Raw genomic sequence first — 18,331 nt, forward strand, 5'->3', positions numbered from 1 at the left:
AAGATCATGAAATTGTATCATACGGGCTATATAATAGAGAATACATTTTGCATTGTAAGATTCAAAGGGACAATTAAAGGCAGAATAGACATATGAATAGTCTAACTCGACATTGGTAATTTTTTTTCTGTAAGGGACCAGAGAGTAAATGGTTTATACTTTGCAGGCCATCAGATCTCTGCATTGGTTTCCTAGGGCTGCAGTAACAAACTACCACGAACTTGGTGGCTTAAAACAATGGAATTTTATATTTTCAGTTCTAGAGGCAAAAAGTATGAAATTAAGGTATTGGCAGTACCATACTTTCGCTGATGTTCTTGGGCAGAATCTGCTCCATACCTCTCTCCTAGCTTCTGCCATTTGCTTACGGCACTTGGTGTTCCTTCACTTAGAGCTACATAACTCAACCCCTGCCTCTGTCCTCATGTGGTCTACTCTCCTATGTGTTTATATATCTCTGTATCCAAATCTCCTTGTCTTGTCTCTTACAGAGACACCAGTCACTAGATTTAGGACCCACTGGAATCCAGTATAACCTCATCTTAACTTTATTGCCAACTACAAAGACCATATTTCTAGATAAGGTCACATTCACAGATACTAGGGATGAAGCCTTCAGTATATCTTTTTGGGAGACACAATTCAGTTCACTACAGTCTCTGTTGCAACCATTCAGCTGTCTTTGTAGCATGAACACAGACAAAGACGGTACATAAATACATGCATGTGCTGTGTTCCAATAAAACTTTATTTACCAAAATAGGTGATGGGTCACATTTGGCTGGTGTACTAGAGTTTACCAGTGCCTGGTCTAACTAACTGAAGCAAAAATGTAGTGGAGGAAAAAAACCAATTTCCTCTTATTTCAATCAGTCCATTTTTAAAGTATAAAAATGCATACAAATGTGTATATATAGCAGCACTTATTTTAAAATGGTTGTCAACTCAAGGCAAAAACTGGAACTTTAAAACTGAATAATAATTTCAAATCCCAAAGTTCTATTACTAAAAATACTTGAATTATGATATTTATCCATTGAATTCAAAGCTTTTTGATGATCATTTAGTTATCAGAGTTGATATGGCATTTCCTCCAAAGAGATCGAGATCATCATCACTTTGGAAACAAGATTTTTCTTGAACTCTGACATATGTATTCACATATGTATTCACAAATGTATTCATTAGAAAAAATGTACCTGATTCCCCCTCACTAAAGGTATGCTCTATGAGGGCAGGGACATCGTTTTATTTCATGGGATGTCCTCAGCACATGAAAGAGAGCTTAATACTTGATAGTCATTCAATAATTATTGACCTAAAGTAGCTTTTGTTTTTTTTCCCTGAAATAAAAAGAGTGAATTGATGTGTTGTTTTAACCATGTTGTATAAAAATATTCCCTGTTATGGTATCTTAAAATTATTTATTGTCTTAAAGGAAAGCTACAATAAGAGAAATCCAATTTCTATTAGGAGCTTTTGGAAGAACTCGTAAAGAGAGCAATAGAGCAATGAATCAGAAGGGGTCAGTGAAAACTATTGTTTTTTAATTTAATCAGATTCATGAAAAAATACAAAAAGGTAGGGAAGTCAAGATATGTTTCAGCAGCCAAGGCAATATTAGCAACTACTTGTAACAGCTCAGCTCAGGACAATAGCACAGAAGTGTGGAAGCCCGTGTGAGGTAACCCTTCACAGCCAGTAGGGATAGTAGGAGAAGATACAGTTTGGATAAAGAGGTAGCAAGATGAACGGTCCAAGTTTTCCAAGCGCAGGCTCTGGAACTCTGTGATCATTCCAGGGCAGAATTTCACCACTCTCCTGATAGTGGGATAGAAGACAATTAGCAGAAAGTGAAAGGTAGAGAAGTTGTAATGTTGCTCAGACAGACTACAGACTTGTTGACTTCGTAGATGTAAACTGAGCCGACGTGGGAGAGTCAGAATCAACACGATGACACCATGTTGAAAGTATGTTAAAGAGAAGTGTGATGTGTATAGGCAAGGATCGAGAGAGAGGGAGAGAGTCCTTGGGAGAGGGATTCTCCATGGGAGAAAATATCTAAAGAGAAATCGCAGCCCTAAGGATGTGGAACCAAAGAGAAGACCTGGGACCACCAGAAATCATTAGTTTCAAGTTGATTATGGAATCACTCCAGTAAAAAGTGAATTTAGGGGAGAAGGAGTGGAGTGAGAGCAAACACTGGAGGCCTTTGGGGATCTTCAGAGTTAAGAGAAAAGATCAAATGAGAAAGAATAAAGAAAAGGAGGATTATTAAAAATGCACTTCAGGGGCACCAGGCTGGCTCAGTCAGAGGAGCAAGCGACTCTTGATCTTGGGGTCCTGAGTTCAAGCTCCACATTGGGTGCAGAGATTACTTAAATAAGTTAACTTTTAAAAAAATTAAAAGATAAAATGCTGATTAGCCCTGGACAGCCATCCCTCCTTAGGCTCAGTCACTCTTACCCCTGTCTGTTCAGCAAAATCAGGAAAAAGACAGTTGCTAAGCAAAAAAAAAACATAATTTGCCTTGCTCCTCCTAACTTAGTTTTGCTACTGGCAGTTGGAAAAAACTACCCCATCAAATTAGCCACTTAAATTGCCTTAAAATCAGATAGTGAAGATTTTTTTTTTAAAATTTAGTTATTTGAGAGAGAATGTGTATGCACAAGTGGGGGGAGGGGCAGAGGGAGAGGGAGAAACAGATTCCCCACTGAGCAGGGAGCCCTATCCCAGGACCTTGGGATCATGATCTGAGCCAAAGGCAGGTGCTCAACCAACGGAGCCACTCAGGTACCCCGGGATTGCACAGATTAAATTCATTTTCTAAAGAGGAAAATGCATTCTTAGGAGAGGACTAGAAGAGAAATATCAGCTTCTTCCATAGTTGAAGATGTTTAGATCCTAGAAACATGAAAATTATACCTGCCGAAGAAAAAGTGTTTGCAAAAATTAATAAAATGTCCAATGTATTTGACAAAGTTTCACTTCCAAGAAGTTCCCAATTTGCTCCTGCTCCTAAAGAAAAATCAAAAGAAATAAAATAGCATACATCTTTGTAAGAAAAAGAGAGGGAATTTATTTGTGAATGGAGAAAATGCTGTGAGGGAAAAATTGTCCCATTGTGGGAAATTTAACAAACATATTGAGGCCAACTTTTCGCTGGCTTCCATAGTGAAATTTGATCTTGGGCTTAATTTTTTTTTTTAATGTGAAAAATCAGTTACAGTAGCTGAAACAAGCGTCCCTAACTCTCAGTAACAGAAGGTATGCCTCACTTGCTGGTATTACAGGGTATTTTACAGCAATTTCACAATTTTTCTTTTTTGTTGTTGTTGGAAGCAAGTTTTCTGAGTGGGTGACAGTGTTACTTTCCACCGTCTTCCAGATTGAGAAGGACCTAAGGGTGTTGGTTTCTAGGTGAGTGTTATGCTGACCTGGGGCAAACCTTTTATCTTTGCAGAGAGGCCAATGAGTGTGGAACCCTGAGTGTCATTTGGGCCGAGCAAGGACTGATGTGCACCCAGAAGGAATGAAGAATGGATGTGAAAGAGCGTCGGCCCTACTGCTCGCTGACCAAGAGCAGACGAGAGAAAGAGCGGCGGTACACCAATTCCTCAGCAGACAATGAGGAGTGTAGGGTACCTACACAGAAGTCCTACAGTTCCAGTGAAACCTTGAAAGCTTTTGATCATGATTCCTCGCGGCTGCTTTACGGAAACAGAGTAAAGGATTTGGTTCATAGAGAAACAGACGAATACACCAGACAAGGTAGGTCAACGTCCTCATAAAGCAAGGCACACTCAGATGGTGCCAACTTGTACGTGTCGCTTTTTTGCCCCCCCCCCGCCACCGTCAAGGTATTATTTGTACTATTTTCCAAGTTTGATGCCTGTCCTCTGATTCAGACTGGGGAGGTATGAGATGGCCACGGAATATTCCAGATGAAAGGTAGAAAACCACCTGCAGGCACCCTGAGCCCACCTAGGGGTACCGACACATGTAGAGAATCACTGTGCACATTTTATACGTGAGGTTTGTGCATCTGCACGTGGCCACTGTGGATTGCTTGAAACCCAGATCTCTTGGGCTCCCTCACCCTCTCATGAAGGTGATCACAGACACTGTTTCTACAGTTAGAACTGATGCTGGGGGAAAGAAACAGTGGTGAGAAAAGCCCTGTTACCCCCATTAGAAAGTAAGAATCCTTATTCTGAATTATCTCATGGCCAATGCACCCCATCAGCGGGCGTGTCTGTGCGTAGAAGAGTCTACTAGGGGAAGGTTCAATCTTCTCTCTGGCAGGCAATTTAGAACATTAAGGTTGTACCTTAAAACATCCTAGCTTCTCATAATATAATCCATTACGGTTTGGTCATTCGCATATATTTGTTGGACATTTTTATGCTCTGTTTGCTGCCTGCATATCCTACCCATGGAATAACGACTTCTCGAACTCTACTTCACAAGTCTTAAACCTACCAATTTCCACGCTTTCAGACAACGTGGCATTTATTTTAAATCTGGCATCCACAGTTATATTTTTTTCTTCTAAGACATTTCCGAGATGTGGGCAAGATCGCTCCTAATAAAAATAAAATCCTCTTACATTTGTATTGCTCTGTCAATTTACATAGAACTTAGCATCCCTTAGCGAATTTAATCAGGAAATGAGGGGAAAAAATCAATTAAACTTCAAATGTAAAGAATATATTCATTCTTTTCCAATCACCTTGCAAACAGTATGGCTATCAGTTTGGTATTGCACAGAAACAAATTTAAGAAAAAGTAATAATGCAATAAATCAAAAGTTTGGAAATTTTCCGTGGTTCTTTTCTTCTCTGCATTGTGAAAAGAGCCATCCTAACTAGATGAAATAGCCTTCACTCACCCAAACCCGTTTCCCTCAAAGAAGACTCATTTGATTGGCTAAGGAGAGATTTTTTTTTTCACCCTAAAGCATGTCTTGCTAATATTACAGGTATCGTAGTTTCTGAAAGGGAGCAAAGTAGCTTAACACTTTTAATCCAGTTTTTAAGGAAAGATATAAAACATATCTTTGAGATCATTCTCTGGGTAAGTCAAGGGACTGGAAGTCCTTGTACAATGTCTTATAATTCCAAACCTGAGGGATTTTTTTTTTTTTTTAGTTTCATATTGTCTACACAGCTGACTTAGATTATCAGGGTACATTTTTCACCAGTTTAAGAAAATCGTAGGTACTGTGAAATGCATGCAATCTGAGCCCAGTGTGAAGTCTTGCTTTTTGTAACAAAAACAACTGTTTAGTGCCTTATTGGGGGAAAAAAAAAAAAAACATTGTGGAATACCATTAAAAGAAAAAAATTCGCACATGTGGCGCGATGCGTGGAGGAGGCTCCTCTCCACCCCAAGCAAGCATTTGGTTTTGGCAGCACAAAGGATGCTTAAACAGGTTAAAAATAGCGAGCTGAAGTTTTCACCTCCTAGGCAGCGCTAATCCAGCGCAGGCTGTTGCTGATGACATGGTGGTACCATCTGTGGAAACCCTGGAACCGAAGTTCTTAGGGGACCAAACAGCCCTATTACTCAGCTTCTTGCCAGCCAAGGAGGGGAGAAGGAAAGGGAGCGGAGGAAAGAGAGTGAGCGAGGCAGCAGATGGAGGCCCCTTGTCAGGAGCAGCTGAATGGAACAGGGAGAGGAGGTTCGAGGGCAGGAGAGGGAGGAAGAGCAGGAATGCAGTGTGGGCCGGGGCTGCAGCTCACCTGACACGTTCATAAATCAGGCCATATTAGAAACATAACTGGAATGCACTGCTCTTTATAGCCAATGTGCACCACTCCTCAGTGGGCCCCAGGCGGTGTGGGCACGATCAGCTAACCCTCCCGGTCACGGTGTGACATGGGGCCCAGGAGCACCCCCCCTCCAGCTGGAGAGGCCTCGCACCCCACACCCGGTGACAGCTGAGCTGGGACTTGAACCCGGGGCCGGTCCCACCCCGAGTGCCCAGCTTCCAGCCTCTGTGCAGTGGCCACAGCGGAGCACAGGCAATTCTGTGTAAGCCTTGCCCCTTGTTTTATGGGTGTCAGTTTTGGCCATTTTGGGGGATAGAGGGACATGGGGAGACCTCTTCAGGAAATAAAACTGATATGATTATTTGATATACAGGTGGGAAGAGGATGAGCGAGAGGGAGGTGTTGCAGATACCTTGTCTCTCCTGTGGTTTGATACAGGGCATGTGTGTAGCAGGAGCAGTAAATGTAGTAGAGAAATGACTAAGGAAAGTCTGCTATCGGATTATGTTTTTCTCAGGCAAGCATAATGAAAAATCCTCCCAGGCTTTCATTTTCTTTGAACCTGACAAATGTCAATTTTTCCTCACTGACTATTAGGCTGTGGGATTAATTATTTAATTGACAAAATGTGCTTCCTGCCACAGCTCCTGACATCATACACATAATAAAAATGAAAAATGAAAAATATTACTAGTAGCCAAAGATCTTTGAAACAATTCCAAAGAATCATGCTAATTTAGCTTGTCCGTGGAGTTTTAAAACAACTTGTCAATCCTCCAGCCACTTATTCTTAGAATGACACAGGAAAAGCCACTTCAGCCAGAGAAAGGCATAAGTGGAGACCCCTCTTAATGCAATTACATGGAGAATTCAAATCTAGAAATATGATGTTTTTATGTTTCTTGACCAATTTTGTGGCCTGTTATCAAAATTAATTTTAATCGTTTTTTGTGACTTTACCAACTGGCAGGTGACTCTGGTTAATTACATGTTATATTTAGGGACTGTAAAGCTGGAGATGATTTTGTATTCACAATAATGTGTAACTTGACTGGATCTCACAAAGGTCTCTCTCTCTGTCTCTTTTTAAGTCTCTCCATGTGGTTTATTAGGTGATGGAAATAGTTCTTTTAGCAGCTGTGGAGTTCTCCGTAGGTGTGATGGGGTTAGGGTAACAATGGCTTGTTTTGCATTCTTGGATACTATTTTCTTTGATTCATCTTTGAAGAGAATTTATCCTGTCAGGTCTGAGACACATTTCTCATGAAACAGCTGCAGAAGATCATCCCACGGTTTTAGAGAAGTGATAAAATAAGAGATCTTTTTTCCTCTGCACTATGCACACTACTTGTAGTGTCCTTAACCAAACGAAAATGCTTATCAACTCCAACAAGGAATGTTGGCCATGAGGGTGATTTTTGAAACAAGGTGATGTCTGGAAATAAGCGCGCTTTGTTCCACAGAACCCTGAGCCTGAAAAGAACACCCCTGAGAGAGTGTTAACCCAAATGTTTACCAGTCATTCAGTAATTGGTGTTGGGTCATGAATTGCAGAATTTTTAAATGGAAAGGCCACTACCCACTCTTCATTTCTAGAATGGCAATGGGGAGGAAGGTTATCTGTTTTTAAATGTGAACAACAGGTAGCATTATGTCTCTGTTTTTACATCCCTAAAATCAAAATAGAATATAAATTTGCAGAGTAGTAAAGGGAAGAAGGAAGGCAGGTTGACAAAGATAGGTCCTCGTTGATTTCTAAGTGTGGCTCACCGCTGGTCTTCCTGACAGCTTGCTTCTGGTCCCAGAAACTCTCTTCTTTCCTTACTGCTGCTCTGGGATTTGCCTTCTCTTCCTGCTTGTCATTGTCAGTAGCGCCCCAACATCCCGGCTCTCACAGACTTGGCTTCTGCTTCTCCCCTCATACCATTGCTGGTCTAAGACCGGTTCAAGTGTAGTAGTAGATCCCACAGGCCCTGATTTTTCACTGCTGTCCCTCCTTAGTGGGCTGCATCCTGCTTCCATCTTTTATACAAATATTCTCTCTTACCAAGGATAACCCTCTTTTGTGAATCAAAAGAACATTAGAGAAGGAGTCCAAGTTTTCCTGTAAACATGTGTCCAGGATTCCAGCATGACGGTGGCTTGAATGATGCCTCATCAACCAACACCTCACCTCCTCTGAGCTGAGCAGTGATCCAGGATGCAGATGAGATCTGGAGTTCTTTTTTTTTTTTTTTTTTTTTTTTTTAGATTTTATTTATTTATTCATGAGAGGCACAGAGAGAGAGGCAGAGACACAGGCAGAGGAGAAGCAGGCTCCATGCAGGGAACCTGATGTGGGACTCGATCCCGGGACTCTGGGATCATGCCCTGAGCCAGAGGCAGATGCTCAACCACTGAGCCACCCAGGCATCCTGAGCTCTAGAATTCTACAGGGCACTGAAGGACAAACCTGATGCAGACAGTTTTTCCATTTGGGTCAGATGAGAGCTCAGAATGGGGTACAGCTCTGGGGTGAAGATCAGAAAGAAAGCTGTGACTTTCTTTGAGAGGCTGAACTCCCTCTCCATGGTCCTTCCAGGAGTGAAGGTTACCTTACAGGAGCAGCTGGCTGCCTTGGCCCGTGGAGCTGGGGGAACCTTACACAGATGCATTTTCTCCAGTCTAACATCGTGAGACTACCAGCCAAGGAAACAGGGAGGAGGAAGATATGTCTCCAGAGTCTAACAGGACTTACTGCTAAGGCACCCAGGAAAGCCACTTGATAGCACGCAAAATGCAGGAAGTGGGATAGGATGCAAGATGAACAAATCAGGAAGCCACTAATGAAAATGAGCAATGGAGATAGAAAAGGAAAACTCGAACCTAAATTAAAAAGTACAACAGCACTTAGAGAAATCTAAGTACAGAAAAAGGCAGTAACAAGAAAACCAACAATAACCACCAAATGCTGGTGGGGGGGGGGAGAAGGAGGGAGGAAAGCCATCATTTACAAATGAAAAAATATGATGGATTAGTTGAAGAAGAGTACGGGTTCATTGATGAAATCCAAATTAATAGTTTTGAAGACCAAGTAGAAGAAAGAACTCAAGAAACAAGAGTTCCAGGTAAAATAAAACACACACACACACACACACACACACAACACACACATACACACACACACACACACACACCTAAGCACATCCTAGAGGCATTTTGTAAATTTAGAGAGAAGGATCTTTTATAAGATTCTATAGAGAAAAAACAAGTTACTTTTCTTGTTGCTTACAAAAGAAACAAAAAGATTAATGAATTTCTCATCTACAACAATGAAAGTAGAGGACAATACAATGCCATCTACTAAGAGAAAAGAACTACAACTTGTCCCCAGGATTCTCTGTGCAGGAAGACATCATTCATCTCTCAGAGTAAGTGCAAGATAGTTAGGGATGTGCAGAGACCATATCAACGACGTATTACATCTAAAGAAGTATTCGAGAAGGCGATACGACTGAATCAGAATCCCTGTCCCTGAAGAGAAGAGGAAACAGCGATGTACGTCTGTGGGTAATTCTCAAATGATGATGGCAGAGCAACTGGAATTGTATGAGAATCCCTACAATAGAGACCTTAAAAAAAAAGGCTGGAACCAAAACTGATCACTTCTCTCAGCAATATCCACTAGTTGGAAGAAAGTGATGAAGAAAGTAAAAGTGTTTCCAAATCTCATCTATGGAGGAAGAGAGGGAACAGTCATGGAATAGAGTTCTAATGGAGGGAAATAATTGCTACCTTGCGTTCATATAATACAGAAAAACATGTATTTGAATATGAATGTCAGGAAAGGGAGGTAATTATTAGAGGAGCCCAGAAAAGCACAATAGACCTACCTCATTAGCAAGGGGAGAAAGGGAATGCATAGCAATCTGATCAGTTTAGCAAAAACTGCTCCAAGGAAAAAGAGGAAACAAGTAAAATCATGAATAACCATAAAACAAGATGAAAGAAGGCAAATCTACTATATTACATATTACATGAAATGTAAATGCGCTGCATTTTGACACAAACAGAATTATCCCATTGGTTTATAAAAGTTATTGGCATTTATAATAAATGGACTTAAAAATGGTAAAATAATGGTTGAAAACAGAGAGATGGATAAAGAAGTGTCAGGTAAATACCAACAAAAACAAAAGGAAAACAAGAATGGTAGGATTAGTAATAGGAATACTATTAAAAATATTGAATGAGATAAAGAGGACCCAGAGTAAATGATAAAAGACAGAAGTATGAATACCCTTCATTCATTGTTTAATCCATTAAACAATGTAGTAGTAGCTAAATTTATAAAACAAAAACTATTAGAAAAAAAGTTGAAATAAATTTATTAGGGGATATTTTGGTTTAACTCCTTCAACATCAGATCTAAAAGACAAAAATAAGAAAGCAATTGTATAATATTAATAAAAACTTTCAGCTAAGATATATATTCAGTAATTTATAACCAGCAGATCGAAAGGATACAAATTTTCATAATTCTACAGAAGAGTTGCAGAAACGGATTATGCATTTAGCTACAAAAAGAAACATTAAAAAAATCAGAAAAGTAGGGGCTTTATAAGTCTAAATTGTTTGAGCATGTAATTCAGTAAAATTTGAAATAAGTAACCCAAAGAAACACAAACAAAACTTTTTCCTTCCGTGAATTATGACAACCCTAGATTATCAGAAGAAGCAATAGAAAGCAAGGAAAAGAACGTTCTGCTTTCAAAATTTAGGAGAGGGAGAGAAAACCATAATCATAGGAAAAATATATTGTGGAGTATACTTAAAAAATAAAGACCAACAAAGAGGATTTGCTATACATCCTAAGAAATGGGTAAAATAGCAGAAAAATAAACCAAAGGAAATGGAGGAGGGAGATGATCAAGATAAAACTGAAATTAAAAACAAACAAAAGCTTATTCTTTAAAAAGACCAAGGAAATAGAAAGCCCTTAATGATCCCGATTAAAAAATAATGAGAATAAAAATAGAGATCCTGAAGACCATGTAACAACTAAAAGGGACTTCTCCACATAATAATTCGAATATAGAGGAATTTATTTCATCTTAGCAAAATATGATTGACACCAAATTATTTCAAAACATGGAGAAAATTTGTCCAGACCAGTTATCTCAGAAGAGATTAGAAAAGAGGCCAAAAGGGTACCATTACCAAGGAAAGAGCTCCTTTTGGTGAATTTTACGTTCCTAGGTGAATTTTACAAAACCTTCAAAGTGTAGCTCAATCCAAGGTTCAAAAAGCTATTTAACACCACACATACACACGCAAAAGATGGAAAGTACTCAAATTCATATTATGAAGCTGGCATAACTTCAATAACCTTAATACTAGCTTGAGTAAGATACTACACTAAAGAGGCTGTCTGGATCAAAATTACTTCTCAATATATGTGTAAAAAGTAGTCTAAATAACTATTTGCATGTAAGAACCTAGCAATGTATAAAAAGGATAATAGGCTAGGCCAAATTAATAACCGAGTGAGTCCCTAATCCTTGGTATAATGTGAGGATTTTTCAATGTTAGGAAGTCTATTAACATAATTAGGTTAATAAATCAAAGTAGGAAAACATGATCTTATCAATAAATGATGAAAAGGTTTGGGATAAAATTTAGAAACCATTCCTTATTAAACTAAAACTCACTAAGTAAAACAAGAATAAAACACATTTAAATATCTTAGTCATATATAAGATGATCAATTAAAAAAATTAAACAGTATTCTAATTGGTGAGATCCTAGGACCATTTGAACTAAAATCATGAACACAAGAAAGGCTCATCTACTCTCCAACAATTAATATTCAAAATTGTATTCAAAATTGTTTTTGATGTTTTAGCAATTGAAGTAAGAAAAGAACATTAAGTAATTGATTTATATGTTGGAAAAAGTTAAAATTAGCTTTTATATTAATTATACATCAATTGTATACATACAAAAACTATGTGTCTCTAGAAGTTCAAAAAAATTTTTGAAATAAAGTGGACCTTGGATGAATACAAGATAAATATATAGGCATTGTAGGTAATGTAGCTTTGTTACAAGTATAGATTCTAAATCCAGGTGATCTGTGTTTGAGTCCCAGATCTGCTGTTCATTAGCTGAGTGGCAAGTGCCTTATCTTGGCCAAGCAACTTGCTTGGGCCAATTACTTAATTTCTCTGTGCTTCAGATCTCTTTTATTGTAGAATTTCCTTTAGTTTTCCATCAATAATGTTGAGAATGAAATGAGTTAATATATGTAAACTGCTTAGGATAATGCCTGATGTATGTTAAATACTATTTTAAAGTAATTATTAAGTAATAATTGGCTAGATTTAGAAGTCAGAAAAAAGTGTCCTATTCTAATAGCAACAAACACTATAAAACTCTTTGGAATAAATTTTATAAGAGTCGTATGGGACCTAATATGAAGGAATCTATAAAATGTTATTGGAAGACATAAAACAGGGTCTGAATAAATGGGAAGACAGTCAATGTTTTTAGATAGGAAGACTGATATCATAAGAATATCACTTCTCCCAAAATAAATGTGTGGAAGTCAGGGTTTATTTTTAATTGGAGAACAGGGGGTCTTAAAGTTCACATGGAGGAATAAATCTGAAAGTAGCCAAAAAATATATTTAAAAGGCAAATAATGAGGATAAAATGGCCTTAACGCACATCTTTTTAAAAACACCATGAAGCCAATGTAATCACATCTCTATGATATTGGCATAAATAAAGACAAGTCAATCAGTGCAATAGACTAAAAATTTCAGAAATAGATCCTAGTATATAGGGAAATTTAGCATAAAACAGAAAATGGTTTTTCTATTCAGTGGGATTTGATAAATGGTGCTGGCACAACTGGTTATCCATCTGGAAGAATATGAAATTGGACCCAAATCTCTCAGCATATTCAAAAATAAGTTAAGATGGATTAAAGACAAATGTAAAAAGTAAAGCAAAAAAGAATTCTCGAAGCTAATTTGAAAGACGGAATAAAGTGGGAATGACTTGATCCATGAGGAGTGGGAAGGTCCCTAAACAACGGCTTCAGCGTCTACCAGTGATTTCCTTACAAAACAAGAAGTCCAGAGGTAGACTGTTCAGTGTCCGAAGATGCCCTCAATGCCCAGATTTCTTTCTCGTTTGCTCTGCCATCCTTAGCATGTGGCCTCTGTCCCATGGATCCCCAGATGTATGCTGCATTTTCATATTTCTGGCTGAAACAGAATAAAAGCAAAGGTGAGAAGGCCTTCTCTGCTCTGGACTGTTTCCTTTTACTCCCCAGAGACGTCTTCCTACATCTCTTTTTTCAGAACTGTTATACTTGGCTACGCTTAGCTGCATGAGAAGAAGGAACATTTACTATTTGTGCTTTCCAGCTTTTATAACAGAGGAAAGCAAGGAAAATGTGGTTGTGAATCCACACAGCCCGCCCCAGAGACTACATGTACACCCTGGGAATAGAGGAGACCATTCTAATGGAAACAGAAAACCCAGGTGGAAAAAAAGCTTAAATGATTAATTTTTATTTAAAACCTTCTATATGTAAGTTAAAAACACCATAAACAACATGATTATATTGGGACTGATGATTACAGTTCATATGACAGATATAAGGGCTCTGAGTATATATAATATACTAAGAGTAACTTTTACAAATTGAAAACAGAAAGACAAGCAATCCAGTGGGAAATGCCATGAATAAACATTTCGCAGAAGAGCAAACTCAAGTGGTCAGTAAACACATGGAAAGGTGATCTGTTTTCCTGTTAGTCTGAGAGGGCCAGTAGCTAATCCTAGCTCCTGCATCCCCAGGACACGGCTCACATCCTGGCTTCTGTCACTGAGCATTGGTGTACCACGTGACCACCAGTGGTTTGCTTGGGGAATTCCTCCCACCTTGAAAAGCAGAAAATTAATGGAAGGAGCAATGGTGGTGAGAGGTTTTCCCTGTTGGAATTCTGAACACATTTTTTTTCAAGGAGACAGCCTCCTTAGCTTGATATCATGCTGTATTAGGCGGTTACAGTTCCTCAGGTACAGATAACTTAATAGACTTACGTGTTCCGTCATGGTTTCCTATGTATTGTTTTCACGGAAAAATATACCCACTTGACTCTTGAACAATGTGGGTGTTGGGGACATTGACACCCCACACAATTGAGAATCCTCGTATTAACTTTTGACTCCTCCAGAACTTAACTACTGATAGACTAGAAGCTTCTGGTTGACCAGAAGCCTTACTGGGAATGTAGTCGGTTAACATATACTTGTATGTTTGCATGTTATATGTATTATATTCTGTATTCTTAATAAAGTAAGCTAGAGAAAAGAAACCATCTCTAAGAAAATCATAAAGAAGAGAAAATACATTTTTAGCACTACACCATACCAGAAAAAATCCACATATAAGTGGACCCCAAGCAGTTCAAACCTGTGTTGTTCAGAGGTCAACTATGTGATCCCTATCAACTTCTGAACACAATACTCACTTTCTTAAAGTGAGGACTTTCTATACGATTGTGAAGTTTGGGCTTAGGAAGAACTAAAAAAAAAAAAAAAAAAAAAAAAAACAGTTTATGATTTGCTTTACTCAAAATTTTACTCAAAAATGTTTATAAAGGTGGTAAATACAACAAAAATCTATTCATAGAATTAGTGAGAGAGAGAGAGAGTGTGAAAGCAAGCAAGCAAGCGGGCAGGCTGCACATGTAGCTGAATATGGAAAGTTTAGGGTTTATATTGCTCCTTTCATCCAGCTTCAGCCAGGGTGAGATTTCATTTGGTGCTGGGCAGAGGCACATTGTCTCAACTGAACCATAACCACAATCCTCTTAAAAACAACTTCTGCTGGCATTGCACTATAATGTTTTGCTGGATAAAGACATTTGGCCCATTAGGAAAATAGCATCCACAACATATCCAGGATTGTGCTGAGGGAGGGAATGAAGAGTTGGTGGCAAAGAGGTGGGACTGTGCCTTTAATATTTTTTAAATCAATATCCAAATAGAGGAAGGTCCATTTTTACGGGGTTGGGGGGTGGGGGGAGGTGACAGTTTTGTTGCTAGAATATTACTAAAATGAGAAATAATTTCAGAATCTTTCTCTACGCTGTATATTCCGATGAGGTCAAAAGAATTAGATTCACATTCCTTCGATGTAGAACATGAAGATTGTACGTATCATTTTAGAATGTCACCGACAGAATTGGACAGACGTAAAAATAGTATTAACAGTGCCTTTACAATCCCTATTATGTGTCTTTCTGTACCATTTTATCCTGCTTTGGAAGTGGAATGGAATACATTGGGTTTTGTTCTTACTTCTCTTATTTTTGTTTTATTTATTTGTGTTTTTTGCATTATGAAAATATATTAAACATTCCAGCATGCTGGAAATTGTGAAGAGGAAGATGTGAGAGCCAAGAGCAAAATGCTTTTAATTTTAAAGACTGAGATTTAGTTTAGTCTTGGATGCCATTATAGTGAATAATGGGAACTGATCCTAGACTTCAAAAGAAATATGACCATATGGTCTTACCATTCAGCACTTAATGCTGCTATGAATTTCCAGTTATACCCCAAACTTTTCATTTCCCCAGTGTTCCCCCTCACCTCTGTCATCATAGAAAAATGAAAGGAATCCGAAACCCTTTTTCTGAAATACTTCTGAAATACTTACTGGTGCCGAGAAAACTTTTTCTTTGTGAGACTAGGATTTTATAAAGAAAGACAAAAACCCGAAGCATTAATCAGATCCACCAGACTAATTACCGCAACTCCGAAGTTTATTACTTTTAAATATTAACTACTTAAAATGATTCATTTAGAGATCAAAATGATTAATCCTTCTCAGTCACTATAAATGTCAGCGGCGGGATTAAAGGATTTAGATGGTCATGTTTACTCAACCTTACATTTTCTGTACTTAAAGACACAAGTTAAATAGCTCCAGTTTATCATCACTTCACGTTCATGTTTTCCTCTGAGCTCCCTCTCTTAGCTCCCCTGCCTAACTGATTGTTAACTAATTTGGGCCAGTTAGGGAGGCAGAGGGCTTCTTTCAGGCTTGGCGGCCAACCTGCTTTGTAGATTACCTACCAGAAGGTGTGAGTAGATAGATGTAGCTTATAGGCCTCCTCCGGACACAGTGGGGGTAATCCTTTCCCCCTGCCTCGGCCTTTATTGGTCTGATGTCTTACCCCCCAGCTTCCTGCTAAATTTGTATCCGCTCCTCACCCCATTGCCAGTTTGGGTTCCACGTGGTGAATCACCATGGTGCGGCTTCAGTCACAATTATTAAACACCTGCTGCTTCATGCTCGGCCGTGTATGCATATTTATACCAATACCCACCGCAGTTTGACTCAGACACCAGCAGATATGTGGTTGCCATGTTATCATCGCTGGGCCTTGGATTGTTCTAAAGAAATAATCACTGCGTGCAAATAAGAAGCAAGTTCATTTCAGAACGCCCTTGAGAAAAACCTGTTGTCAAGTTACTCCTCGAATTACCAATGGTTGCTGATGGCAAAGTGGCACCGTTTTGTGGTTGGGTATGTAAATCCTTCCTGATTCATGCTTACCAAGATGCTCTTTCCTTGGAAGTCAGCAGACATTTCTGATTTGAGCCACCAGGCCTTCGACTCTTCCCTGGAGCATCACAGATCTTCTCCTGAAGAAAATGTGTGTTCTCTGGGTCATTCATTCTAACCTAGCTTTCTCCGCCTGCACACCTACTTGGGGTGTTCCCTTCCCACACTTCTCACTAAGTTCACCGTGTTGCCTCTGGTTCCTGTTCATTGGGACAGACAGGTGCCCTTGTCAGCGGAGTCCAGGACGAATGGGGTTGGGACAACCTGCAATGGCCTCCATTAGACTCCTGTTTTGATTAATAAACCAGAATTATGATTATAGCATCCAGTGGTCATGTCATGTTCTCTATCTTCTGAGAACTTGAGATTATCAGTCTGTGGTTATGATCTTAATATCCTATTGACAGATAAGGTGAGCAAGCAGTTAAAGGTATTTGCATTTTACATACAGCGTAATGTGGGATGGGGCAGTTAGGGTATTTAGTGGGATTTCAAGTTAATTCTTAAAATGTAGTTGTGTGTAGGGCCTTATAAGTGAAGATTTATACCATCGCTGGCATTTCTCCTGCATGTTCGAGGGTGGGTATTCTGTTCAAACGGTGACAAATTTAGCTTAAGAAGTTGAAAGCGTTTGGATTGTCCCATAAAATATGCAGTAGGTATCAAAGGGGGAAAAGTTACATACATTTCTATTGTTGTGCGATCTTCTTATCATTTTGCAAACTCAGCAAAAGTGGGAACTCCGGATAAGAGGGTGGGGACATTAATTCCGCAGGCATCGAGTAAGAAATATTTGCCCAATTTGTAGTTTGGGGTTTTACTCAACCCTGGGAGGAATGTCACTCTGTGTCTGGGAAGGGAGAACCCATCCAAACTCACAGCAACCAAGGAAAACATTTAAAGACAATGAACAGGTTATTTTATTCCTGTGTATTAAGTGTATATTGATTCTTCTCTCCACTTCCCAAACTCAGTCTTGGGCGTTGTTACTATAGGAGAAATGGAGGAAGATTCTCCTTGTATGTTGAAAGAAAGGGCAGAAATGAAACCAGAGACAAATATTGCTCCAACATGTCTCACATAACTTCACTCCTTTGCAATCAACGAGGAAAGATTTTTTTTTTAAGATTTTATTTATTCATTCATGAGAGACAGAGAGAGGCAGAGACACAGAGGGAGAAGCAGGCTCCACGCAGGGAGCCTGATGTGGAACTCGATCCTGGGACTCCGGGGTCATGCTCTGGGCCGAAGGCAGGAGCCAAACCGCTGAGCCACCCAAGGATTCCGAGGAAGGATTTTTAAAGCCCAGCTTCTCCGAGACAACCTAATAAATTAAAATTCTAATTATTGAATAGGGGCTACTAAAGAGCAAATAAATATATATATGTTCTTCTTTAAAAGGAAATAGCCTTTCTTTATTATGTTTTTTTAAATTAAGAAAATTATCATGCAAAGCAAAAATTCAAAAGTATAAGATAGAAAGTCACTAATTTCCTTCACTTACAGTTCCTTCTAAATGATCATCACGACAGTTTTCTCGTCTTCTCCTCACCTTTATTCACACTTAGAACCATAAGCACTCACATAATCTGTTGGTTCTCTCTCTTAGTTTCCAAAAATGGGATCAGACTGTACACACCATTCTGCAACTTGTGGGTTTTTTTTTTGCTTAAAATATATATAATGGCTTCCCTCCAGATCCAAAGATACAGGTCCAAACTCACTGTTTATGCTAGCCACATAGTGTTCCATCGCAGGGGCTACATAATGTATTCAGCCATTCCCTTTCTGGTAAGCATTCCAGTTATTTTAATTTTTGCAACAGTGCCATAGTAATCATCATTTGTACATGCATGTTTAAGATCAGGTGATTGTCGTCTCAAAGATAGACTTTCTGAGCTAAAGAGCAGTTTTCATTTCAACGGAA

At 38.9% G+C, this 18,331-nt stretch overlaps 1 protein-coding gene across 7 annotated transcripts in view; it reads left to right on the plus strand.

Annotated features, from left to right (window-relative positions):
* Positions 1–18,331, plus strand: part of TENM3 (teneurin transmembrane protein 3) — a 603,842-nt gene that overhangs the window by 155,752 nt on the left and 429,759 nt on the right. For all 7 annotated transcript variants that reach the window (XM_077848637.1, XM_077848636.1, XM_077848639.1 and 4 more), the window contains exon 2: positions 3,464–3,771. In XM_077848637.1, coding sequence (XP_077704763.1) covers positions 3,540–3,771 — 232 coding nt within the window. In that variant the 5' untranslated portion in view covers positions 3,464–3,539. The remainder of the gene's footprint in view (positions 1–3,463; positions 3,772–18,331) is intronic.

Source organism: Canis aureus, chromosome 15 (assembly GCF_053574225.1).
Source record: "Canis aureus isolate CA01 chromosome 15, VMU_Caureus_v.1.0, whole genome shotgun sequence".
Classification (NCBI taxonomy): domain Eukaryota; kingdom Metazoa; phylum Chordata; class Mammalia; order Carnivora; family Canidae; genus Canis; species Canis aureus.